The sequence below is a fragment of the Agelaius phoeniceus genome, chromosome 1 (assembly GCF_051311805.1).
Source record: "Agelaius phoeniceus isolate bAgePho1 chromosome 1, bAgePho1.hap1, whole genome shotgun sequence".
Classification (NCBI taxonomy): Eukaryota; Metazoa; Chordata; class Aves; order Passeriformes; family Icteridae; genus Agelaius; species Agelaius phoeniceus.
In genome coordinates, this window is record NC_135265.1 from 92680005 (window position 1) to 92706646 (window position 26642).

General features: G+C 40.0%; 2 protein-coding genes across 2 annotated transcripts in view; both read left to right on the forward strand.

The window, feature by feature from the left end:
• Positions 1 to 10183, forward strand: part of TMEFF1 (transmembrane protein with EGF like and two follistatin like domains 1) — a 113803-nt gene extending 103620 nt beyond the window's left edge. The window contains exons 8-10 of the mRNA XM_054637405.2: positions 2766 to 2889; positions 7133 to 7291; positions 8956 to 10183. Of these exons, the coding sequence (XP_054493380.1) occupies positions 2766 to 2889; positions 7133 to 7291; positions 8956 to 9040 (368 nt within the window). The 3' untranslated portion in view covers positions 9041 to 10183. The remainder of the gene's footprint in view (positions 1 to 2765; positions 2890 to 7132; positions 7292 to 8955) is intronic.
• Positions 10184 to 10338: 155 nt separating this feature from the next.
• On the forward strand, positions 10339 to 25445 carry CAVIN4 (caveolae associated protein 4). The gene is made up of 2 exons (XM_054637394.2): positions 10339 to 11112; positions 23343 to 25445. Exons 1-2 carry the CDS (start codon positions 10702 to 10704, stop codon positions 24003 to 24005), a joined length of 1074 nt encoding a protein of 357 aa, XP_054493369.1. The 5' UTR covers positions 10339 to 10701; the 3' UTR covers positions 24006 to 25445.
• The last annotated feature ends 1197 nt before the right edge of the window (positions 25446 to 26642 follow it).

Here is a 26642-nt window from a genome sequence, read left to right on the forward strand (position 1 = left end):
AGGTATAAAAGGCAACAAATGCAATATACATCTTATTATGTTATGTAATGAAACACCACTTTCAGTTCCTATTCCAAAGAGGTAACAGCCTTTTATTCATTGCATGTAAATTGCCCTTGAAATCTAGTTAGTGGAAAAACCATTGTATATAATTATTATTATTAATGTGTATGGCTTGTGCAGTCTCGCATTCAGCAAATGATGTGGATGGAGAGAGTATGCTTCATGAGAAAAAGGTTGCTTTGAAATTTTTTAATACAGTGCTCAGGTCTCTTTAGATAGTGAGAGCCTGAATTCAACTTCTTTGAATTGATTTTTTTTCATCCAGGATAAGAGAACAGTCCACACTCCTACCTGTTTGCTTTTGCTTTCAGTTCCTGTGAGTTAATCTTGTTAAACCCTGTTCTCTGGATGGATAATATCTTTTAGCCTCTAGAACTGTGACAGTCTCCTCCTGCAGTGCAAGTGGCTACCTAAAGTTCCATCAGAAAGGTCTGTCTTCCCAGATTCAGCTGGCTTGGTGGTTTTGTTGTACCAAGATGAGCATCAGGGTTTCAGTTTTTATGCATGACTCTTCCTTCTGGTGAGGTTTTTGAACGCCTATATCCAGTCATTCTTTCAAGGCTCCTGCACCAGTTACATCTTTCACTTTGAAGCTCTGAAGCAGTCTAGCAGGTGTCTCTCATTAAAAATGAATTCCTGTCAAAAGGGAGGTAAATGTCTATTTTACACTAGGAATCACCTCCTGCATTTAACACCCTCTTGCTTAATGTAAGTTTTGCCTCTGACCCGTGTGTGGCTGTCTGGCCTCTTTTCAGGGGATGCAGCTTTCAGTTTTCCCCCAGGTCGCACATTGTGTATCACTACATGTATTAAAACCAGATGGGTGCAGCTCTCTGAACATACTAATATGTCTGTAGTCTGTAGCTCCTTACAAGGGTTGATTTGGACCAGATATGACAGTAATAAAATTCTTGGAAAAGGAGGGAGATTATAGTTTTGGGATGAGACATCCCCACTTTTCTCCTCTTAGACATGTCACCACACAGTCTATTCCACCAGTGCAGTGGTAGACACACTGTCAGTATTAGTCAACATTCTTCCCTTGTGTCAAGTTGTCTGTATCTTCACAACACCCTGAATTAACATGCTTCCTTAGATCTAAAATCTCTAATACAGGGTTGGGGCTTTTTCTCCAGAACCAAAATAAAATACATTCCTGACATTTCAGAAAAAACCTAAAAGAGCAGCATATCTCTCTTTTGTCTTGTAAAACTATATTCTCTTTCTTGCTGGTTTAATTTCAAATATCTGCAATTGTATAAGAGATTTCTTCTTCACACTCCCTTTTGCTTAGTAGTCTTTTATTTGTGAAGCTATTGTCTATTGCCATGGAAATGAACACAATTCTATAATTATGCTCACATCTTAAGATCCCTCTTCATTATGAAATATCAGCTTCTTTAGCTAAGCTTCTTATATCAGCTTGAATATCAGCTTCTTATAGAAGTGTTTAGGACTTCTTTACCAAAATTTTTGGGGGGGAAATGGTAGAAAATGAGCACAGCTTTGGGTAGTTTTGGTAACATGACAGAAGCATGAAAGATGTTGGGGCAGAAGGGATTGCCTTCCTGTGCTGGGCTGAGCTGGACAGCAACTAGGTGCCCACCAGCTGCTTGCTCTATCCCAGCCTCCCTCAGGATGATGGAAGAATCAGGAAAGCACACATGAGAAAAACTCAATTGGTGAAGCTAAAGGCAGTTTTAGAAGCAAAGGTGTGAAGAAAAAGAGGAAAAATAAACAAGAGATGCAAAAGCTGCCACTCACAATATCCCATCAGCAGACTGATAGCCAGCCAACCTCTGAGCAACTGCCACCTTGGAAATACCAAAACTATTGTTTTTATTGCTGAGCATGACATCATGTGGTGTGGGACATTCCTCTGGCCAGTTTGGGTCAGCTGTCCTGGCTGTGTCCCCTCCCAGGCTTGCCCACTCCCAGTCTTCTTGCTGAGGGGAGAAGCAGAGTGAGAAGCAGAGGAAGTCTTGATGCTGTGTGAGCTCCATTCAGCAACAGCCAAAACAGTGTTGTGTTACCACTATTATTTCAGCCAGAAATCTAAGCCACAGCACTCCATCAGCTGCTGTGAAGGAGGTTAACTCCATCTCAGCCAAAACCAGCACAGCTCCCAAAGGAATGGGTGTTCTAAACACATTTCAATATTTTTAAGTTCTCTCTCCATAAAAATGTTTCTCTGAGGAAGACTGCTATTGAAGTGTGTTTGATTTCAACTTTAACCACCAGTGGTACCAATCAGATTTGGGCTGTATCAAGTGGTTTTCTACCCAGTAATCATAAAATGTGGTTCAACATCTTTCTAATCCTTTTTAGAGGGTTCTTTTTCATCTGTTTGCACATGGGAGACAGCTCTCTGTATCTATGTATTAGCACTTTGCCCCAGTGCCACTGACAAAGCTTCTGCTGATCTTCCTACTTTGGTTTGTTTCTGTCACAAACACTTTTCTCCTTTTTGAGAAACATGATCTAAAAAGCATGTTTAGAGGTGTCTGAGGATCATTTTCCAGTGCAGTACCTTCTAGCAAATCTCTGTAGGTGCCTCTGAAACTTCCCTCTTAAGCCTCTGCTTTATTATTCTCTATTCCTTTATTCACTGCAAGTTTTTAAGGATATGCTATTCCTGGTTGAGAGTTTTAAATTAACATCATAGACCCATGTATAATTCTTTATGTATATTTCTTTTCAAGATGCCAGTGATCAAAGAGAAGACATTTACATTGGAAACCACATACCTTGTTCAGAAAGCTTCAATGGTTACTGTATACATGGAAAATGTGAGTTCATTTATTCCACTCAGAAGGCTTCCTGCCGGTAAGTCCTTCATGTCTCCAAAATCTGATTGAAATCACTGTAAAGCTTAATCAAAATGCTCTCTAGGCATAATGACAGCATGTGTCACTTTGTGATATCTAAGCAGTGGCACAGGAGGAGCATCCCTGTGCTGTTGGGCAGCACCAGCTGCTCCCATCAGGAGGGAGATAGTGCTCAGAGGAGAGGCTCGGTCACTCAGGTACATCAGAACCTGAATCCCTCTGAGGAGTGTAGCCTCCGTGTTGGCTTCTTATTTTCAGCTGCTAAATCACATCCAGAGCTAAAAAAAACAAGAAAAACAGAAACATATTAAAAAGCAATGCCTTTGCCTTGCATGGCTTCTCTCTGTGACTGTTCTTTCCCCACTGACCCCTCAGCCTGTTCTTATGCTATTTAACAGCACATTTTACTGTTCCTGTCATAAACTCCCTCTAGAGAATCAATACTTTATTTTTAACATTTATTTCCCTTTTTCACAATAATAGGCTTATCTAGAGAATAAAAAATTGCAAAATATTCTTTAGCCCACAACTTTTGTCTGCAGTGTAAACTAGCAACTCAGAACACTCAGTACTAACCCCTTCAGTATTTTCCAGAGTATATGAATATTCCTTAGCTCCCAGATAATTTTTTCCTTTACATTTCACCAATGGAATTGCGTATCTTTGTTTTCCTCCAAAATTGTATTATTGTTGTTGTTGCTGTTATTATTATTTTTTTTAAAAAGTTGTTTATAGCAAAAGGCCACTTTGCAATAAGGTGCAGTGCCCTACTTATTAGGAGGTTTCACTCCTGAGCTTTTATCTTGCAAGCTTGTACTTTCAGATTAGTGTGGCTGAAACTGCCATAACTCTTTGCTTTCCTTTGCTTTTGAAACTTCAGCTGTAAATCCATTGGATGCTTTCATGTTTTCTCCCTTGATCCTTATTGACTGATGATATTTAGGTGTTTTTTGCACTGCCAAGATTTAAGGGTTTCCAGACAGATCAGAGAGCAGGAAGCCCCAAAATGGCAGAGCCGGCATTGTTGTCAACTTGAGCACTTGAAAATTTCTATTATTTCTTTTACCATACAAGACCTTTTCTTGTTTATTTTCTGCTTTCCAATAGCACTAATTTGGTTTTCTTTTGGTCTGAAACCAAGAGAACTCAACATGGCTTTGCTTCTTTTGGGAAACTGGGTGCACCCCCACCATCATCTTGCTGGGCATTAGGCAACAGTATCTGATTACGGTATTCTTTTGATCTAGAACTGTATTTAACACAATTCATAATGTATTTGTCCTTAAAATGTTTAAAGTAGCAGTATTTCAAGGAAAACATTCCTGTCTGAATTAACTAATTTTTATTTTCTCAGAATTTTTGTTGGAATGTGCTAATCTTATAGTAATCTATCAATTTATGATTCAGTGTAAATTCTATCTTTTAAATATTTATTATTACTCTAGTAAGTATTGATAGGCAATGTTTTGATGGATCTAATTAATTTACCAATTAATTTACCTTTTAAATTCTATTTTATAGTTACATTTACTGTTACTAGCTTCAGCTATGTATTTAAATATTCTGGATAATATCTCAGTGCTGAGCCTAGCACAACAAACCTCACGTGGTTCCAGCCCAGAATTTGTGACTATCAGTTCTTGACCCTGACTATCAGACCTCCTTTGGATTTTTCTTGGCTATTGAAGTACTGATGGTCTCATGCTTTATGCATGTTTCTTACTGCAGCAAGTTATTAAGGAACAAATAGTTTATAACAGACATCAATCCGCCGTAGTAATCATGTACCTCTATCAGAGAAAAAAATTCTCTCTTTCTCCAGCAAGGAAAATATAATGATGATTGCTAAGGGCAAATTGTTATTTTCAAATGCTTTCAGTTCTCATAGGCATCTAGCATTTACATTGTTTAATTTGGTCCTCATTTCCTAGCAGCAATGTATGTGAGGTATCGGATGACCTATAAAACTGCAGAAAATATTTGTGCAGAGCAAATTCTGAGTTCTACTTTCACTGAGGGCAATGAATCTCCTTGCTTATTGTACAGCAGTCCTCCAGGACTGCCAGCAGGCAGGTGGGAGGAAGGTTTTGTAGCAGTCAGTAGCACAGTATTGAGTTTAGCAGCCTTTGCACAGATGGGATCAGGTCTGTCTCCTGCTGCCCCCCTTGTGCAGTGCAGTTCTGCCCTGTCCTTATGGCAGGCTGTGTCAAGGACACACAGTCCAGCCCTTTAAAAAGAAATCTTAACTTTATGCTAAATCAATTAATTGACTAATCAGCTTATTTTGATAAATCCTTGCTGGCCTCTATTGATGTTACTATTATACTAATGCTATATTATCTTGTTATACATTTATGCAGCAGAATGTTTTAAAACCTATTCTACTAGTTTAAGGTGGAAAACTAGTGACTAGTACTTCATCCTGCCATTATGTAATCCTTAATGCAAGCACTTTTCCTCCTGAATCTGCATTCAGTATTTCTCAGAAATAATTTCCTGTCATTTTGGTGTTTCTGAGAAAACATCTTTGAATTCCTTGTGCCTCCTCTCTCTTGTTTTGTCTCCTCTGCATTAAAGCAGCTCTCACACTGATAATACTTCATCTGCTACTTTCTTTATTAAAAACACAAGCAAAGTAACAATAAGATTTAAGTCCTCTTGACTAACAAGGAGATATCTCCCTTTCTGTGTTTTCTTGCATGATTACCAGTGTGTTCATTATCCTCCTTCTTCTCTTACGCTTATACAGAGTTCTTTTTATTCCCTTCCTGCCTACCACTGGGCACACTTCTACCACATGGAGGGTTTTCTTTAACAAGTCTTTCTGGAATTTGGTTCATGCCTGAACCAAAACTCCTTACAGCAGCTCATGGCTGGAGAAAGTAGAGTCACAAGATTATGAACATGTAAACCCCAACTATTATCCCTGCATGCTGAGGGGGATTAGGAGTTGCATTAGCATTTGTAAAAAGGTCTTTGGTGTAATTATTTTGTTGCTCCAAACAGAATTAATTCCTACCCTAGCACAAAGCTTTAGAATGGATGAGTCTGATTTTGTGTTGCATTCAGGCTTGTCAGATCCAGTTTACAAAATGATTGTTGCTCTGCCTGCATGCGAGTATTTCTTCTGCAGCTGCAGAGCTGGAGGCCAATTGTATGATTCAGTTGACCACAGTGATGCATTCATGTCAGTCAGTTCTAAAGGACAGCTGTACTAGGAACTTGCCCAGGGTTCTAAGTAGTGGCCTTTGACTCTGCAGAGTGTTCATCTCAGTGTTTTGGGTGGCTCTTGCCTTTTCTTGTGCCTGAGCCTCTTTTGCCTTGAGACATGGATTGTTTCAGAGTGTGTTTGCACTGGCGCATCTTGCATTGCCGGAACACGTCACTGCTCAGGAACAGCCTCTGTTGAGCTTCTCATTGAGCTAACTGCTGCTTTGCTCAGGCAAGTTAACACTTAAAGAGCTGATTCTCTTCTGCTTCCAGCTATTTCTTCCCCACCTCATGCAAATTACTTTGGATTCTTCCTTGAACTCTCACTGGAACAGTTGTGAGCCATTGAGTTTTCTAAGCTGACCTCCATCAAATTCTGGCTCAGCCACAAGGCAGGAGGGGGTTTGGTGCTGGTCTTGTCCAGTAGATTTTGCAAGATTCCACTTCTCTAGGTCACAGCTTGAAAAGGGATCTTCTTTTTTCTTCTTTTTTCAAGATTCCACTTCTCTAGGTTGCAGCTTGAAAAGGGGTCTTTTTTCAAGGTGGATTTTCAATCCATATTTCAAGGTTCCCCTTCCTCTTTGTCACTTCTGTCCCATATTGACAATGGAGCTGAATGAGCTGTGCTCTCGCTGTGTTTCGTGAGCATGATTCTTGCATTTAATTTAGCTTGTCTACTTGTCTTTCAAGTGTCTACTTGTTCCACCCAGTTGCTACACTCTTCCTAAATATTGTACCAATATAATAATGACCCACATATTTCTTTGACAAATCAGGATCTTCCCCATGCTGGTGTGTTTTCAAAAAGGGCTACTAGTAACCTTATCCAGAAAAAGCAGATCATATCTACTTGCTCTGTCTCTTCTCTTGCCACACAGATCCAAACCATTCCTTTACCCAAGCATTGCCACACATGCACCTCTCATCAGCTCTTTCTCAGCTGGAGTCACCTTGGATTTCTCATTTCATCTGCAAATCACTGGGGTGCTGTCAAATTACAGATTCCATGAAATATTCCTTTTCTTTTTCAGGTGTGAATCAGGATATACTGGACAGCACTGTGAAAAGACAGACTTTAGTATTCTTTATGTTGTCCCAAGTAGACAAAAGCTTACGCATGTCCTTATTGCAGCAATAATTGGAGCTGTACAGATTGCCATTATAGTTGCAATTGTCATGTGCATAACCAGGTAGGTAAAGACAAAACCAGTGAAAAATGACACATTGTATGGATATACTTTTTCTGTATTTAATTATATGATGTCCAACATTTTATTTGCTTAATACGTGCTTAAAAACTACCTGATGACTGAAGCAGGATGATTATGTAACATCCTATCTGCCCCTTTGTTTCTTTGGTCACTAAAGACAAATTTGTTTGAATTCAGAAACCACCAGTAACCACTCTGAATCTCCAGACCAAACACACAGCAGAACAGTTCAGCCTTAAAATGAATCCAAGAGTTAAGCTACTTTGTTAGGTCTTCACTGGCCTAATTGCTGAAATTTTGTGGAACCTATGATCCCCAGCTGCCACCCAGTGAAACAGAGAGGCTGACAAGGTGCTGTTCCCTGTGGTACCACTCTAAATGGTGTTACACAGAGAAAGAAGTACCCCTTACACCATATACACTTTCTGAAAATTAGTGTGCAACTTAGTCCCATTATTAGACAGTCACAGTGAGAACCTGTTTTGTGAAACTTAAAGACACACAAGCACATTTTGAGACATCTAGAAGTTGTCTCAAATTCTCACACTGTGTAAAAGCTCAAATGGGAGCCATGGGTTCTTTTAGATGACAAGGCATTCAGGTCTAGGACTTGAACCAAACAAACACTGAGGTCTCTGAGATAGATAAAGGATGACTTTTTTACCTTATAGGTGCATGAAGTACCTAAGTCTTACACTTGGGCATCCGTGCCACAGTTTGACTTTTCCTCCTCAAGTTCTCCTTCGCTTTTTCAGCTCCACTTACATTGGGCTATAAAACTTTCTGCTACTGCATTAGTTTAAGGCTTCCAAAACTCAGTGATATAGAGAGACACAGTGAATTAACAATACAGGCCTTTTTCCCTGTATCCCTTGTAAAGTTCAACATAACAGACATTAGCACATGTGTAAAACACCACCTGCACATCTAAAAGAATTACTTGGTTCATGTAATTGATGTCATTCCTTTTTTCACTGAACAGCCTGCTGGCCAAAGCAGTGGTGTGGAAGGCTATGGGTCAGCTCCTCTTTCAGCCTCTGTATGACCATTGCCCAGCTCTCAGTCTCTCACATCTCGCTGCATCCCAACAGGAGTGCTCCATTGTTCATTGCCTTGGCTAATTGCCATTCCATGCAGGATTGCTGGCTTTTGTGAATCCTTTTAGTTCTGTGTCTGGCCCCAAGAAAGGGACTGCCAGAGTCACACCACTGAGAGACCTGGGTGGGCTCTGTCTCAGGGGCTGCAGCGAGCAGCGAGGCACCTGGAGGTCCAGCACTTCAAAAGGCTGATTGATCCAGTCTCACCATCCACTGGGTTTTAAATATGAAATATGTATCAAGTAAAGCTAATGCAATCATTCCCTGTGGAACGTGTTTGCTGGATCAAGGCTGAAGGATGCAGGACCTTGCTGCTTTCAGTCTCAAGGTCAAGCAGGGCTCCCTTCTGCATGATCTCAGACATTCCCAGGTCAGAGTCCAGTACCTAAGAGCAGGAGTGCCTCACTTGTCAGCACAGATCATAGACTCCTTGCTATTGTTCAGTACAAAAAAATTGAGTCAATGCATGATTGTTAGGCATAATTATAGGTGGCGTATATAAAATCAGCCCTCCTTTCCTATTTGTCTCTTCTTTTTTTTTAACAGAAAATGCCCCAAAAATAATAGAGGACGTCGGCAGAAGCAAAACCTAGGCCATTTTACTTCAGATACATCATCCAGAATGGTTTAACTTAGTGCTTTTTATACTTACATTGACCATGTGATGTACATTTTTATTATATCTTTTTTTAAAGAATGGAAATATTTATTTCAGAGGCCTTATTTTTGAACATTTTTAGTGTCACAATGTTGGTCTGTATTCTGAAAGCATCAGCTCTAACAGCTATGGACTGCTTTAGTATCTTTACTTTTATGTTTTTGAATACAGTAGTTCATTTTCTGTATCTGTATCACATGGTTATATAATAGACTTGTGCTTTATCCATGGAATGTAATATTTTTGGGAACACAGATTTATTCCAACAATGGTTGTAGACTTAAAAAAAACCCCAACAAACCAACAAAATAAGACCACATTACCTAAAAAACAAGGCATGAACTAAAGGTAAAAATGTTTACAGCTTACTTTTCTTATGAGGAACTAGAAAACACTGTGTTTAAATACCGTAGATATTTAAATGTTTTTGGAAGTTAGTAACTGATTTTTTAGACACTGCCTATCGCATGAACTGTGAAGCTGTGTGCTGTGTGTAGTTGTAACATATTTATAAAATGTGTGGGCTGGGTCTAAGCACTGCCATCTTCAGAAATAATTCCAACAATTTATTTTTAAAGACGAAAATTATAAATTTCATAATTTGGGAAGTTACCTGGTAGAACTGATGGCACAGGTCCAAAAGAAGTAGGTCTTAGTAGATTTAGGTATTCTAAAAATTGGTGTTGAATAATTGAACACAAATAATTGGAATAAAGCCTACTTTATCACTGTTAAAACTGTTTTAATACTTCTTAAACTTTTCTAAAGAAAATACATGTTTTAACACCTACAATACAGATTGTATAGTGTTTGTGATCAAAATAAAAAAAAAATAAAAGTGAATGAATTACTAGTGCTCTTGTATAGAGTATTTTCAAGAGCTAAAGAAGTCCATCCAAATTAGTCTGCTGGTCATAGTTATATTAATAGACTGTTAGTTGTCGTTTGAAAGATCCCAAGATAAAGTGTGAATAGGATGTGTTCAGCTGTTTTAACATGTAGTGTAGGCTTTCAGAATTTTGCATGTAGGATTTAATAATTTGTTCAATAAAAAAAAAAAATGCTTTCAACATTTTGAACTGGAAAAGCATGTCACAATACAACGTTTTCACTATATTGCCTCTGGTTTAGTGTGTTTATTTGCTACCCCATGGGGTAATTGCAGCAAGCTGAAGACCTGAAGTTGTTTTGCTGGAAAAGAAACAGCCGTGCGAATTTTCCTGACCGCTTTTTGAATTCCCTCAGAGGAAAGCACTCCAGTAACATGAAAACAAAAGTAGATCTTTAAAAATATGCAAGTTTGCTTTCCTGCTTAATTAGCAAGTTACTTAACTTTCCTGGATTAACACTAATAACTTCATCAGTACAGAAGCGTGACCCTTTAAACGTATGTTCCTTTCCAGATATTGCTTCCTAATTTTAGGGGTTTCATGTTGCTGAAAGTATCTGAGCAATCATGTGTGGATATTTTGTAGTCAGAAGTATTTGACCAAGCTCCAGGAGCGGCGTTTCACGCCCTACTTTGAGCATCGCCGGAGCCAGCTGTCGCCCTGGCTCCCTGCAACAGCGCCAGAATCGTTCTGGCAGGATCGCCGAAACTTCGCCTCCCTCCAACCTGGCTGAAGGCAGGCGGAATGGATCGCCGCGAAATCCCCTCGGAGGCTGACAAAACGCACCAAAATCGTCTCTCCAGTGTCATCGAGGAGGAGGAAGAGCAAGATGCGGCTTACACGATTGTGACAGTCCTGGACAAAGTGGCCAACATTGTTGACAGCGTGCAAGCGAGCCAGAAGAGGATAGAGGAGAAGCACAGGGAGATGGAAAATGCCATCAAGACCATCCAGATCGACATGTTAAAGCTTGCCCAGGCTCATGGCAATACAGGCTTCACGGTGAACAAGTTACTGCAGAAAACCCGCAAAGTCAGCTCCACCATGAAGGAGGTGCGGGCGCGCGTGGAGAGGCAGAGCACCAGCGTGCGGAAGGTGGCAGCAAAACAGGAGGAGATGCTGAGAAAAAACAAATTCCGGGTCGTGATCTATCAGGTAACCATGAACTTCATTTCTTGTGGTACTGTGTCTTTCCCACCTCCTCTTTGGTGCTTCTGGGAGGTGCTGGTTAATGAAGCAAAAGGTGCGGTCTGTCCAACATAGGAGTTATTTTATGCTTTCTTTAACACTGATCTGTGCTCCCCAATGCCTTTCAGCATGAACCTACTGGCAGCAGCACACAGGGTCTATTATTAGTGTGGGTAGGTTTCTGAGCCAGTCGTGAAAGATTAACTGCAGATCAGCAAGGACTATTTGCTGCCTCTCCAAAGGGTAATATGAGGCAGGCCCTGTAAATCTTGTCATACAAACCATGCCTGACATTCATCTCTGTTATTTTTTTCACCGTATTAGGTAGAAGTGCGAATAGCAAAAGTGTTTTCAGGCTCCCTGAAATGCAGATTTTCTTCTAACACTAATTTCAAAACATGGCTTGTTTAACTTGCAGCATTGCCCAGGCCTTCATACTGCTGACAAATTGGGACTTTTCTCATTGTCTCAGTCTATAGCAGTATATGTACAAACTAAGGCTCAGATCCACAAACCCTTCATGACAACAAATACACCCTTGCATAGTCTACATTGGAAATAGTTTAACATAGCACTGTTCTTTCAATCACAGGGCAAGGAAAACATATAGTTTCTTTCACTGACCTTATTCTAGGATGTTCATTGTACATTAAAATAATTGTATTTGAAGAGAACTTTCATGAAACAGCATGGTCTCACTTGCATCTGTACAAACAGTGCAGACAGTTCTGGGGTCTTGTCAATGAGTGCTGTGAAACACATTTGGTCTGATCCTGTCTTTGCTGGAACCTCCCAGCTTCTCAGGTCAGTAGAAAGTAGGAGTGTTTGATATTTTGCCAGAAGCATAGCTGCTCCTTTTTTACCAGCAAGTCGCTAAAGCGACTTTCAAATGAGTTGTATTCCTCATTTGGCATTCTTGAAAATACCACCCCTCATGAGTAATACAATGCACCCCCATCACTCAGTTTTACACTCTGATCTTGCATCTGTTTGTACATAAATGACATCATTTGCAATGAATGGAGCCATGTGTTTCACTGAGTTTATTCACCACGGTGAACAGCTGACAAATTCTTCATAACCTAGCTTTCTTAAAATAGTTCATTTTCCACTACTGGGAAAAAATAGCTGAAAAAATAGAAAAGGCTGAAGGTAGGGAATATTACCTCTTTAATGTTTTGTTAGTACCATATACCGCCAAATTGTGCCTCCCAGATTTTCTGACTGAATGACTAACTATGGTTGTTCAGGAGAAAGTACAGGCCAAATCTGTCCTATTATTACCATTTTTGCAAGCTGCATCATCATCGTGGAATAGAAAACAGTCACTTTCACATTTTGCTTGCAAATAATTTCCTAGCTAAAGGTGATAAATCTCTGTGACTCCCCTGGTTAATGACATAATGCCATTTCATTGATGGGCCTTTACTTTAATGACTGCAGCAGAATCAATGCTTTGAAAATATTTTTTATTAAAACAGTATTCATTACATGATGTAAATTCTTCTGCTAGCAAGGCAAGAGCTGTTGTTTATTTAAAAATATAGTAAAATTTGGTCAAAATGGATTTACACAGAGGTGTAAAGAACAGCTGTTGGTATTTTCAGATATTTCATTCAAAAGGTGTCTCTCCCAGTGTCTACTTTCCCTAAGAATCACCTTCAGTAGGAGTTTATGGTCTTTCCGCAGGTTTTGCTGGACAAGAATGACCTGTACCCTGTTCTGTACGTTTAATCCTTAGGTGGTACTTTTCAGGAAGGGAAACAGCATTTTTTCCTGTCTTTCTGGTTTCCTCTTCCTAGAGTGGTTTAGTACTGTCAATGAGAATATGAGCGACTCTCTCCTTAACTTCCATCCCTTTTGTAAGGTAGATTGAAGAGCCTTTTCCCACTTTCATGGAGGAGAGGCAGATATGTGGATCCCTCTAGGATCTGCCATTTAACACTTTTCTGGAGAGGGATAACTGCACCACTGCCCAAAACCTGGAACAGTCTAGGTAGGCAAGAGTGCACTGTGCCTTCAAGGCACAGGTACACTAACAAAGGTCTCTTTCAGACAGGTGCAGTGATTTTCACGCTGCTGATTTGCACCAGGGCAGGCACACTGCTGCAGGGCCAAGACCTGAATGACTGGAGCTTGGCTAGGATAAGTGGGAGTCTGCTAATAGCTCCAGAACCAGTGTGCTCCCTGTCCTATACGTTACCAATGGCTGTAACCAAGTTGTTTACTCTGGGCCTGTGACTGACACCTCTTCTGCAGAGAGGTGGTTTTTTTTCTGATGAACTATTTGGAACATTGTGATGGGGCCAATGACCCGTGTGTTGCTGGCATGGAATCTTTACACAGGTGAGCACATGTGGGTTTTAGTTTTAACTTTTGCCAGGACATCAGCGTATGAGGAAAAAGGAGACACCAATTAAATGCTAAAGATTTCCTTTCAAGTGGGTAGCTTTGATCTTATCATTGATGGAGGGAGTAGGCAGGTTGAAAAGGATCATTGGCTGAAGGAGATTGCCCCAAGAGATCTCAGCAATGATGAAAGGAGTTGGCGATATCCTCACGTTAAAAAAAGACAAAGTGATCATCCTTGAGCAGAACGATTAGGGAATTGAGAGCATTCATTTTTAGAAGGCCATGTGGTTGAGGAAAAGATTTGGTAGCAGGCAGCTCTCCTTCCTAGGCTGACTGCATGATTAAAAATGCCAGGTTACTTCAGACTTTCTAGTGAAGTCTTTGACCCTGGAGTGCTATGTGCCCTGAGACTATAGTGGGGAATAAAAAGGATGTTGTAGGTTGTAGAGGTCACTGCTCATTTCTGTTCAAGTTAGTCTGAATAACCAGCTGTAAGAGCTATCATTTCTCTGAAGTCAAAGAGCATTTAACAGTTTAAATCATTCTGACTAAATTATTCAGAAATTAAAGGGGATTTTTTTTTTTTTACCCTGAATGAACTTGTTTCATTTGCTTTTCTGCATGTCCTGCAAGTCCCTATTTAAATGGAACTATACAGGCACCAGAAAATCCATGTTACTGTTACTGGGCTTTCTGTCTGTTATTACTTCACATAAGCACCATAAATGAGTACCTGCTTCCTATGAAGGGACACATGCATTTGTTTTACTCACTGCTGTCTGACATTTAAAATTAGTGGAGGTGTCATAAACCAAGATTATGGCTTGACTGACCTACACAGTAGGGTCACAGCTGATTTGTTTGCCCTGTGGTTGCTCCACTGCACACACTGGGAGAAGTTCACAGAAGCAGTCTTGTGTATGCCTCTAATACTATGCATAAATAATAAATAAGTTAAAATGTATGTGTTGTGTCTTGCCCACTGACATTCTGTGGCTATAATGACTAGGACAGTAAGAATGGTGAGATCAAGATGGGGATAATCATCTGGAAACCTGAGGTGGAAGCACCTTCATCTGAAGTGGCAGTAGAAATCAGGGTGTCAGGAGTTCAGGAGATTGCCATTAATTTGGTACCATTTGGGCATAAGAGGGGCAGTCTCAAAAATGGCCCTGCAGAACAAAATCCTTAGTAGAATGGAGTTAAATCGCTCACCCAGAGCAGACTGTGCTAGGTGGCTCATATTTGATCATTTTTCTGTTTTGCAGAAACATAGGAGGTCTTATCCTTTCTCATATTTATGTACCTGGTATCTTACCTCATACCTTACCTAGATAATCTGGAAAAAACAACAGGTGGCAGTGCACTGTGTTGAAATGTGAAGTGAAGCTTGCAATGGGTTTCTGAAGGTGTGTTTCTGTTAACTGTGCAATATCTTCCTTGAAAATCTTGATACAGAAAAGGTGTGACACTAAAAAAATGTGTTGAAAATTAGAAGCTCTCATTCCATAGAAAGAAATATAGACAAGAAACTAAATTACTTTTACAGCTGGAAAAATGTTAATTTTAGTGTACATGGTGCTAATTCCTGTACTTTTAGTTCTGATCTGAAAGCATAAATAGATGTCTTCAATCCTGAAGACAACAGGGTCTATACAAAACTGCCCTCTAGAACTCATGGGAAGACAGGAAACCCAAATTGTTATTAAAGTTCAGCCTGAAAACTTAATGGGGAAAAAAATAGTGTGAATTGACTGACTACCTCTGACAGCAGAACACTGGCCTCAGCAGCCCAGCGACACAGGGCCTTTGTTGGAGTCTTGTGGCAGAAACCTTATAAATATTTTTACAGCTGGGATAGGTAATTGCCTTTGCTGAGAAAACAGAGAAGAAAATAAACCCAATTATTGTGCCAGAGAGTGTCATGAGAGCCCTTTGTTTGCATTGTTGAGCCCAGTGCTCCAGTTCAAAGTGCAGGGCTGGCCCCGTGCTGTGCAGCAGCCACCAATGGAGAAGCTATCAACCAGCTAAAGAAAAACTGTGTTTCTAGTGACATGTTTTCAGGCAATGAGGAGAAAGAAAAAGTTTTAAAAAACATTAAAAAAACAGATGTTGGGCTGCTTCTGTGTTCCTAAAATGAAACGGTTTGCATATTTCACAGGACTTTGTCCATACAAGCTGGACTCAACACCTTGGATCTGGTGCCCCCAGAGCTGTTCCTTGGGTTGATCCTCACAAGGGGACAGGCTGTCCTCTTTGCAGAGCTGCCACTGATTTTTCTCCACCTATTGGCACTGAGTGGTGGAAACAGCTGATCTTGGTTTACACTTGCACTGGGTGCAGCTGTTCAGGGCTTCCCTTGGGGCTGAGAACCCCCTTCCCTTGGGGCTGCCCTGCAAGTCAGCAGAGGAGTGCAGTTACAACATGAGCCTCCTGTGTCGTGTCTCTTCTCCCTGGAGGCTGCTCAGAATTGTCACCAGGAGCTGTGGCTGGCTGCTGTGGGCACATGTGTATCTGAGAATGGAATCATAGAATCACTTAGGTTGGAAAATTCCTCTTGAGATCATCAAATCCAGCTGTTCAGCAACACCCTTCATTCCTGAGGCACAGATTTGGGAATGGACTTGACTGGGGACATGCAGCTGGGATTCATAGTCTCAACACTACTGAAGATAACCAACCTTGTAATTAGCCCCTTAGTACAGGAAAAAAGTTGATCAAAACAGCACAGGAACGGAGATGAGGCATATGTGAAGTCACAGACAGGAAGTTTAGGATCTGGGACAGGACTCATGTTGCCAGGCATTAATTTGACATCAGTAACACAGGTGTTTGTACATTTGGCCCGTATGTTCCTTTTCAAGTAAGTGAAGTGTGAGGAACCTGATTCTCCCAAACTGTTGTAGACATTTACTTCTGGATCCAGTTCCTACTTTATAAGTATCTGCTCTCCCCATATAGTTAAAATGTTATCCAGAAATGAGTTAATATGGAGTTCTCACTTGTACTTGAGAACTCTTCCGTGGTCTAGCTGACTTGTAGGAGCAGTCACCATGTGATGAATGAATGAATCAAGACATTACCAAATATTTTTTTTCTGTCCCATCACACCTTGTGGTGCTTTTTGCCCTTCACTTGCAAGGGGCTTCCAGAAAACTTGGAAATTAGGAATTTCACCAGTTTGATTGCAAGCCTGCAAACTGACCTGCAGAGCTATTCCCTGGTCTAGTTCCATAAAGCAATAGCAGAGCAGAGAAAGTATGAAGCTTTTGTTTTCCCCTGAAGCTGCAGCCGTCCTTTTTGTGCAGCATGTGGTAGCCTGGAGCCAAGGGCTTCTCCACTGATGTGGTGTAACTGGGAACTGGTTGCTCATTGACTGCTGCAAACCACAGACAGTGATAATGGGAAAATGAGATGAGTTCCTTTGTAGTCATTGTATGCTGGTGGTTGAATTAATGAATTTCTGTCAGAATTTAAATAAAAGGGATGTGTATTAGGCTTCACAAAAGAGAAATGAGGGGAGTTGACTGTTCCAGACTGGTTTTCCATTTGTAAAAATAATTCTAAATGCAGCAACAGCACTTAGCCATAAAGTCTTATATGCTGAAGTGTTTACATGATAAAATTTCTTAGGTGGCCTTTTAAAATAATCCTGTTTGTCTCTCATCTGAGCAGTTTTCTGGCCTGCTGTCAGAGATTCTGAAATGAAATATTTGCAGAAGAAACGAGGGGATCACTTGAGATTTATAAAGCTTCGCTCTTAACTGTTAGAATATGAGTAAAAGTACTGAATGATTTGTAATTGGTTATTCATCAGTAGTTTCATGTTGATTTAGAGCGCAATTTCAAGGAGGTGTTTTAATGATTTACCTTGGCTACCAGTCTGAAAAACAAATCATTCATCCAACATGCAAATTTCTAAGATTTGTTTAACACCTTGTGGCAGTGCAGTTTCCTGCCCATAAGCTGCCCATCATTTGCATCACCAGTTGTCACAGACACAGCAGCAGTGCCAGAGCAGGCTCTGGGTTCCCTTTGACCATTTTGCTGCTTCGTGCTCTGCTTCAGAATTGTCAGGTGATCACCAGTCAGTCCCATCTGTGCTTGTGTTAATCATCACCTGCACTCTCCGTGTCATACACCCCAAGGCTAAAAGATCATTTGCTATGACCTTTTCCCTGGGCAACACAATGACTCCAAGTCATGGAGTTTCATCAGTCTCTCCTCCCTACTTATTCTGTGAGCAGTTTCTTTAAGACCATTTTGAGTCTTGATTTTATATATACAATACATAATTAAATATATATACATAGATGTTATTTTAGATATATAAAAATGAATTATTTATTTAGTCTGATTTTCTGAGGTTTTTTATTTTAAAAAGCTTTTTTCTGCTAAAGTGTTGATTGATATTAGGTAATAGTTGAGAGCTGATAACTGTTGCCTTTATTAAAGCTGTTTAGAGTTACATTTTCAAGATATTTAGAAAGTGAACACAAAACCAGTTTATAGCATTTCTTGCAAATATTTACGTGCAATACAGTGCATTACCTTTTTTCCTCTCTGCCAATTTTGGAAGCCCAGTCTGGGTATTGAAATACAAAGCTTTGAATGCATATACAAAAAACCACAAAAGGACAAGGGATGTAAAGCTCTTGAATTGGCTACATTCATTAAAATGCCCTCATATTCCATTATTGTTTTCTTTTCAAATGACATAAAATTATTACTGAAATTATGATTTTTAATGTTCATGTACTTAAGAAAAGCCTAAGCATTGTTTTACAGTGACATTATGTCGCTGCTTTGCTTAGCAAATCAAGTGAACTCTAAATGAAAAACACACATATTCTTAAGGAAAATAAAAGTACTACTGCTATTAATTATTGATCCCATCTGTGCTCCCAAGGAGTGGAAATTTAGCTAGTAAGTTTGTGAGGGAATCTTTTCAACAACCCTTTTTTTCTTTCCCCAGCCTGGCAGTCCTTGCTGAAGGCATGACATTCTTCCAGCAGCCCCCTTTGGCTCCCTAGGGCAGCCGTAAGTGAAGGCTGCTTCTAGAGCCAACCCAATCTTTGCCAGGACACCACGGCTGCAAAATACCTGAGACATTGCTAAACAATTTGCTCTGCCATTTGCCCCTTTCTCTTCCCAGAGGAGAGGAGAGCCTGACTGTGCAGCCAGGGTTATCAAGCAGGCACATTCTGAAACAGCCTCTTCCCCTGCGTGCTTCAATTATCTGAGCATTGCCACCTTGAGAGTCTCATAGGGTTGATTAGAGGCATTGCCACATGTAAGGTTATTTACCATAAAAACCTATGAGGGTTTTAAGGTTTCAGCACGGTGGAAAAGTCAGCACGTTTCCCTTTGCATGGTTGAGGAGCAGGTGCATTAGCCCTCCCTCATAAGTGCTTTACTATAGCCTATGGGAAAAAATGCTACTGCTTTGATGCCTTCCTTGTGGTTAGAATATGCCTGCAGTGCCTGCAAAATGGTCACTGTTCCCCCCCATGGGTGCTGAGCAGCCAGAATTTTGGCAGCTAATGGAAAGTTTGAAGAGCAAAAGGAGGGTTGGAAAGACACAGGCTATGTCCCCTTGAAAATTTTCTAATTGTGAATGAAACTGAAGTGAGAGCAGGGGGTGAAAATGCCAGTGATGGAGTCTGACTTTGTTTCAATGCCGTGCTGGCCTTCTTCATCAAAGCTGAGGGTTACTTATATGTTTACTTTGTATTCAGCCTGGCCCTTAAGAACTCAAAATTCTTTGGCTAGGCATATTTGAGAGGTTAAATACTAAAAAAAATTGGAAAAATCAAACTTCAGGTTTAAGATGCTTTCTTAGCAAACTTGCCATGCTAGGGGCTTCACCAGCCACTCCTGAATTGTGCAGTTGTTCCGTTATGGTGTTATACCTCTAAGTTTTGTCTGTTAAAGTTTTCCTTAAGCAGTGGATCTAAATACCCTGCACCTACAATGCAAAGGTCTCCAGGATTTTCCCTTACCATTCAATCAATGCTTTCAGTCCCTTCTTTGCTACCACAAAACCTTAAGTCTTTCTCATTTCAGGCTTCATGTCCTTGCAGACACAAACATTTCTCCAAAACATTTCCAGTTTCAACACACCATCTAATCTGACTCGTTTGTCCCCTCCCTCCTCCTACACCCATTCATGACACACAACCCCTCTTCTCAGCCCCCTTGTCCCCTGACAATGTTCAGCTCTACAAGCAAGGTACCTGAGCCATGGCATGCTTGCTCAGAACAGATGTCAGCTTGGGAGGGACAGACAGAATGACTCAAAACACAGCCAGCTTCACAGAAGAGCACTTATTTCTTTGTGTCAGGACCCAGCTCCATTCTCAAATTGGTGGAAAATGCCTGAATGTTTCTGTGTTAGTGGAGGGGCCATGTAAGGGTGAGAAGGTGGGAAATGCATTGTATGAGCATGTGTGTTACACTTGTACAAATCAAAGACAACTTTCAAATCAAACACTTTCATGACAGATTTACCAACTTTTTTCTTGGAAGAGAAGGAAAAAATATTGTTTGAAAGGTCTAAGTCTGTTTCCTGTGTGTTGAGTGGTGGATAACTTTTCAGCAGATTATGTCCAATGAGCAATTATGGCAAACAACCACACAAGGACCAGTGTGAGCACCCTCTGCAGGTGCTCCTTCTGTGAGGATGATGAAAGGGAAAGGGAAAGCTCAGCTTTCAAAGATTTGTTTTCTGATTCTGGCCTGTGCATGTCTTAGTGGTTTTCAGTAGACGAGGCAAGCGGAGTACATGTCCTATGTGTTAATCTATGGACAGCCCCTATGACTTCATGCCTGTTTCCTCAAGGAATCATGTTAAAAAAAAAAAAAATTGACTGCTTGGTATAATATTTTACTGTGAAATAATCTCCTGTCCTCATTTTAGACCCTCCCTTACCTCCCATGAGTGGTGGTGGTGGGTATAAGTTCTTCCTAGCAAAATGGTTAAGCAGATTTTTAACACAAAGCTTGAAAGCAGCAGCATCAATGGTTCAACTCCCCTCTCCCTCCCCAAAGTTTGGACTGCCCAGTCCTGCTATTCCCAGTCCCATTTGCTTTATAGACAAGGAGAAAGCTCACCCAATTTAGGACTTTGTTCTGTGCTGCCGAAATCAGTAGGTGTTTGGTCTTTTGGTTTTAGTGAGCTTTTAAAGGAGCTGGTAGCTATATGCTTTGACTCTGTCTGTTTCCCACTTGGTACTAAAGCTTCTTGTTCCTGCCTTAGGAAGGATGAGCTTCTCTCTTCTCTCTGCTCCATGGATATCTAGTGATAAGAAGAAATGAGTTAGGAGCAGGAGAGAGAGAAATGAAGCAGATGAAAAAGCTCACCTACTGAGCCTAAATCACTGAATTTTTATCTGAAACCTTCCTAACATGCTAGACAGGCTCACTAATACTTTCCACTTCGGTAACATCCAGAAATCTTGAGAGGAGATAGAAACTCACACTAATCTTTTGCCTTGCTACATTTGATTCTGTAAGATGTGTGCAGAGACCAAGGAAAAGAAGAAAATGAAAGATTTGCCAAAGTTCATGCTGAGACTCTGTAGGAGAATGAAAACGTTTCTCAGGATCTGCATGCAGCTCTAGTTTCTGTGTCTCATCTACAAGATCTTCATCTCACATGTTCTTGTTCATAACTTTCAATTCTAACATAAGTAGGAAAGATAAAGTGCTCTCTTCTGTAGCTAACAGACTAAAAGTAAACACAATAAAAATCTAGCAATTGACAAAAAGTACAGACAAATTATTCTTTCAAAGGAAGACAAATATTGCAGAGAAAATAGTGTCTCTGCCATCCCTCTTTTTAAAAAGTAATCTTCATATGAAAGGCATATTCCTCTCCCCATATTGTATTCATCTCTGTATGTACTGAAATTTCAGAATATTCATTCTGGAAGTAGTTTTGTTACCATTTCAGCTGAAGGACTGGGGTATAATTTAAAAACATTTTAAGGAATTACTATCCAGCTGTGTTTTTAGTTCATTTTCAGGAAAAAAGAGATTATGTTTATGTGTATAAGTCTTTATATAATTAATGTTAATTTGCACGTTAATGAAGATTATTAGGAAAGCATTGTAGTTTTGTTCCTGCTGATTTTGACAGATGAGTTGAACAACATTCTGCTGTAATCAATGTAACATAATTTGGCCCTATTTTTTCTAAGCATTAACAACTATTTTAGTAGAGGGTTTTTATTGAAGCCAAGGCATGATGAGAGGCTCTTAAGTGGGCTTTCTCTGTCAAATAGCTCAATGTATGTTATTTTATGTAAAATAACATGACTCACTACTAATGAGTCACTGTGAAAAATGACAGACATCTTTTTGGCCGGAAAGAAGTTCACAGCAAAATATTCAGTTAGCCTTACTTGCTATTCATGGGTTCACAGCTTCAATATCTCTCCTATTGTCTACATTAGGATGGTAATACTAAGGGTAGAGTCCTGATGCTGCCATGCCCCAGAAATCAGCTGAAGTGTTTAGTACTAATGGGAAACAGCTTAGACAAGTGTCACACAGCTGTTGTGCATACAGCTGTTTGCACCCCAAGGGGCTGCTCCTCCTGGGAGAAGAGCACAGGCACGTGCATGTAAAAAGCTGGTAGGGAAGAAGGGGGTGGCATTGTCTATCTCAGACCCCTCCTACAAGTTACAGTTTTTCTGCTCTGCATGCACTGCACTTCTAGATAGAACTCACTGACACTGAGCCACAAATTTGTACTTTTCATGCAGACCAGGGAAACAGCTTTCTTAGGAGATTCTCCCTGTTCATATAAATCCTTCATTACCATAAACTTTTTTACCTTTTTTTTTTCTCTCTCAGATATGCTTAATTACTAGCTCATTCTTGGTAAATTTTTTGTTTACTGTGGGCAGTTTTGGAAGTTTTCCATGTTTTTGAGCTTTGAGCCTCTAGCAATTTTTCTTTGGAGAGGCTGCATGAATTCCTAGGGCTAAGATATCTAGGATAGTCACCATTTCCAAGCATGCTGCTGATACACATTAGATGTGTCATAAAATATATAATTCTGATTCTGCATGCTCAAACAGGCCACCAAATTCACTACAGGTGACAGGTGCTTGCTCAGGAATATCATGTATTTCCAGATGGAACAAATCATGTTCACCTCAGTGATGGTGCAGGTGCTGAATGAATTGTGTGTTACTGGGTTTACCAAATAACATCTCCCTGCTTTACTGATTTGTCCCCTTGTGCAGCCAGCCCATGTAAGTTAATATGTTGGGGTTCATTCCCTTCTGGGCAGCAACGGCAGTGTTTGCTAAGTTCCAAACAGTCAAAAAGTGCACAATTGTCTTGGTAAGAGTAATAGACTGAAGCTACTTGTCTCGTTGAGATATTTGCTTGGATAGTGTACAGCTGACACAATTCCAAGAGCCTTTTTTGTCTACAGTGTCTGCTTTTATTGGTGAGGAATAATGGATCTAGGTCCGATCCAAAGCAGCAGATAAGCGCAAAAAAACCAAAAGACCTAGACAAGTTTGGTCTGAAAACCATTAGAGGCCAGGACTCATAGGACCATTGCATTAATTAATTTCAGGTAGAACCCCAGTGAAAAGAAATCTTTAATCAGGCCTATAATATCTTTAGAGAACTTGGCACAGATTTCTGTTGCCATTTGTGTTCTGCATAGATTGGGTATGATGGTACAAGCCTGCCTTACTTTGTTACAGTATTATATTTCAGTTAGTACTAATTAACTGCAAGCCAACCAAAAAAAAAAAAAACCTTGAACCACCATCTTTTTGAAACACACGTGCTGGAAAATGACTCTCTGCTTTAATTCACAGGAGGAAACTGAGTGTCCTTCATCTCTCTCTGTTATCAAAGAGATGACAGCAGGTGAAACTATAGAGGATGATTTCTTCCCCCCTGATGATCTGTCTTCTGATGAAGAATATTATATCGAAGAAAGCAAAGCAACCAAGTTCAAGAAATCAGGCATGAGGCGCATTGATGACATCAAAAAGGCATTTTCAAGGGAAAATATCCAAAAGACAAGGCAAAATTTTGGCAAGAAGGTAAACAGGCTTCAAACTAGGATAGTAACCCCTGAGAGGAGAGAGAGGATCAGGCAGTCAGGAGAGAGACTGAGACAATCTGGGATAAGGATCAAGAAAACCATTTCACAGGCTGCTCCAACGAAGGAGACATTCAAGATCCATAAAAAAAGTAAAGAGCGAACAGGAGCCGAAGGTCAGGAGGGGATCCAGGAAGCCAGTGTACACATCGCCTCTGAGCTCCCAGCAGCAGAGCCCTTCACTGAAGAAATCTCTTACACAGAAGTGATCACTAAGGTAAAGAAAGACAAGAATAGTGCAACAAAAGGTGCTTCCCAGTCAACTGGAATAGAGGTGACTATCCCAGAAGTTGTCCTTAAGCAGGAAAGAAAAGAAGGAGGAGGAGGAGGTGATGATGACGTCCCTTTGCTAGACTTAAAGCAATCAGTATAAGGAGTCAATGAGCACACACCCCATACTGTCCTCACTGAGCAAGAGAGAACACAGTATGTACTTCACTCAGCTTTAGAAAAATGTGTGAATTTGTGTTATATCACAAACCCGTGTTGGTGTTGTTCTGCCATCCACATAGATGTCTGTAGTGTTGTCTTCCTGACAAAAGTCAAGCCATGCAAACTGAATGACGGGGCTCCCCCTCTGTCTTGGCGTGTGCCGATAGCCATCGTTAGCCCCAGTGGAACTCACAGTGTCAAAGGGAGATGGGAATCTGCTGCATTTCCAAGACTGATTTAGCAGTCACTTTACAGCCTACTCACTCTCATCGTTTCATGTACAACAGTATAAATTTATTTCCATTACGTTATACCAACTCATCTAATCAGAAAACAATAACAAAGCTATTACTTCATCTTAGCAAGAGGAAGAACGATGGAAAATGTCATTTAGCTGTACAAATATTATCACTTAAGGACCCTCACAGAAAAAGCAGGAAGAGCAAATTCCTGCTTTACCCATGGCATGAAAAAATAAGGCAGGAATTATAGGGTTTTGAGTAAATTGTGTTTGTCTTAGTAGAAAACAGAAACTCCTGAAATGACTACAGGTTATTTCCAGACTTCTGGAATAGGAAGGTTCATTGTAAGTAAGCAATGTGTTTTGTGCATTTATGAAGTAAGAATAAAAAAGAAGGCACATTAAATATGGAATAGCAGAAGGAAAAAGGAAGGAGGTATCATATTCATGTTTTAGAAAGAGGAGATTGTGAGAAAGGCAATTATATGAAGCAGTAAAAGTGGAATAAGATGAATGTGTAGGTTCTGGATAAATTGAGAGAAAAATTAGAATATTATAACTACAGTTTCCTTGAGATTTTTTTAGAAAATTATTCTTTACAGACGATTATAGGTTTTATGAATATAACTGACCAGACAAGGGAATTGTTTTGTTTTCCACTCTCTGTGTTTTTTCTGAGCTTCACTGCAATTAAAATCTACTCTACAAAGTCACAGATGTACAGGGCCAATCCATAACCCAATTCTTTTTTTCCTATCATCCTCATTATTGACCAGTCACAGCCTCAGGGATTATGAGACAGACACCCTTTGGACTATGGAATGCTGTTTATTTGCAACTCTCGGGAGCCAGTGCCCTGACATCAGATATGTTTGTAAACATGACTGCTACAGTGACATGGGTGCAGGACTGTATTGCTCTCTTCATTCTTAAATGGAGTTGCCTTCAAAGCACTTATCTAAAGCAATGTTAGTCATTACTATCTGTGTGAAACTTGTACAATATTGCCAAAAGCTGTATGATTGTATTTAATATCTCGGGTTCATTTTAACAGAAGAGCATAACTTGGTTATCTATATACATTGTTTGAAGACTTGCAGCTAATTGTTACTCTATCAAATATAATTAGTTTGATTTCAAGTATTCTGCCTGCCAGTTCTTTCATTTAGATTGGTGTACATCCCACTTGAAGTGAAACAGCTTTAGCAATAGTAAGTAGGGAACACTGGTTGGGGAAGGTCAATGTTTTACTGTATCAGTGACATTTCAAATCAAATTAATGTTGTCAGATTGGGAGCAGCAACTCCACTGAGTGGAAGGGCAGGATAGAGCAAGAGAAGGAGAGAGGGAAAGGAACACATTTCTGTCAATAGTAAATTGTTCATCTTCACTCTACTGAAAAGGAAAGAGCATTTGCTTGTAGGATATACTGAATGTTTTGTTTGGGGTTCTTTACTAGTGATAAGAAGCCTTTTTGGAGCAAAGTCACTTTATGTTCGTCAGTTCTGTATAAAATTCTAGCTATCTTCAGTGAAATACTGTATGATTTTTCTGGTTCTCCAGTCATATGGTCTGCATTCTGTTCTGCAAGATTTGACATTTTTCTAAACTGATAAACAGGGTTTAGTTATTGAAATGAAAATTTTGATGTTCAAATAAGCTATTTCTTTGCATTTTTATACAGCAGAACACTATGTGATGGAACATCATTGCCTATAGATTTTCTTCATATAGCAATTAATTTTCTCATTTTGCTTGACAAAGAAAAGAAGTGATGCAGTTTCCATGGAGCATATCATGTAGCACCAGATATAATGTCTATCAAATATTTATTTTTTAATGTTTACTTTTAGCTTCAATTGGTCAGAGCATGATTTGTTTCATAGCAAGTAGTGAGTTCTTCAGTTGTGCAAAGTATTTCAATGCACATTTTTTATTTTAAATTACTATCACTGTTACTGACCTGACTTTTACACGTACCAAGAGATCAAAGTTAAATTACTCCATATCCCCTCATAAAGGTAGAGGAGGGGAAAAGCACTATGGTTTGCAACCTCAGTTTCTGTGGAACAGCACAGACCTTTGCTGCTTGAAGTCTCCCCCATCTTTTTCATAATTTCCAAGATCAATGATCATGAAGCCAAATCCTTCAGCCTTCTCAGAAAAAAAATTCTCAATGAAATTGGTTGATGTACAGCTGCACTGCAGGGAGGTCTGGTGTATTTTTTTGGAACAGTTGGTTTCACTTGAAACGATAATCTTGCCGGCACTGTTGCTCCTAGCTAAATGGAAAAAAGGGACCCTGTCCCTGTCTGCTCTGTCTTCCAAGAAGAAAGC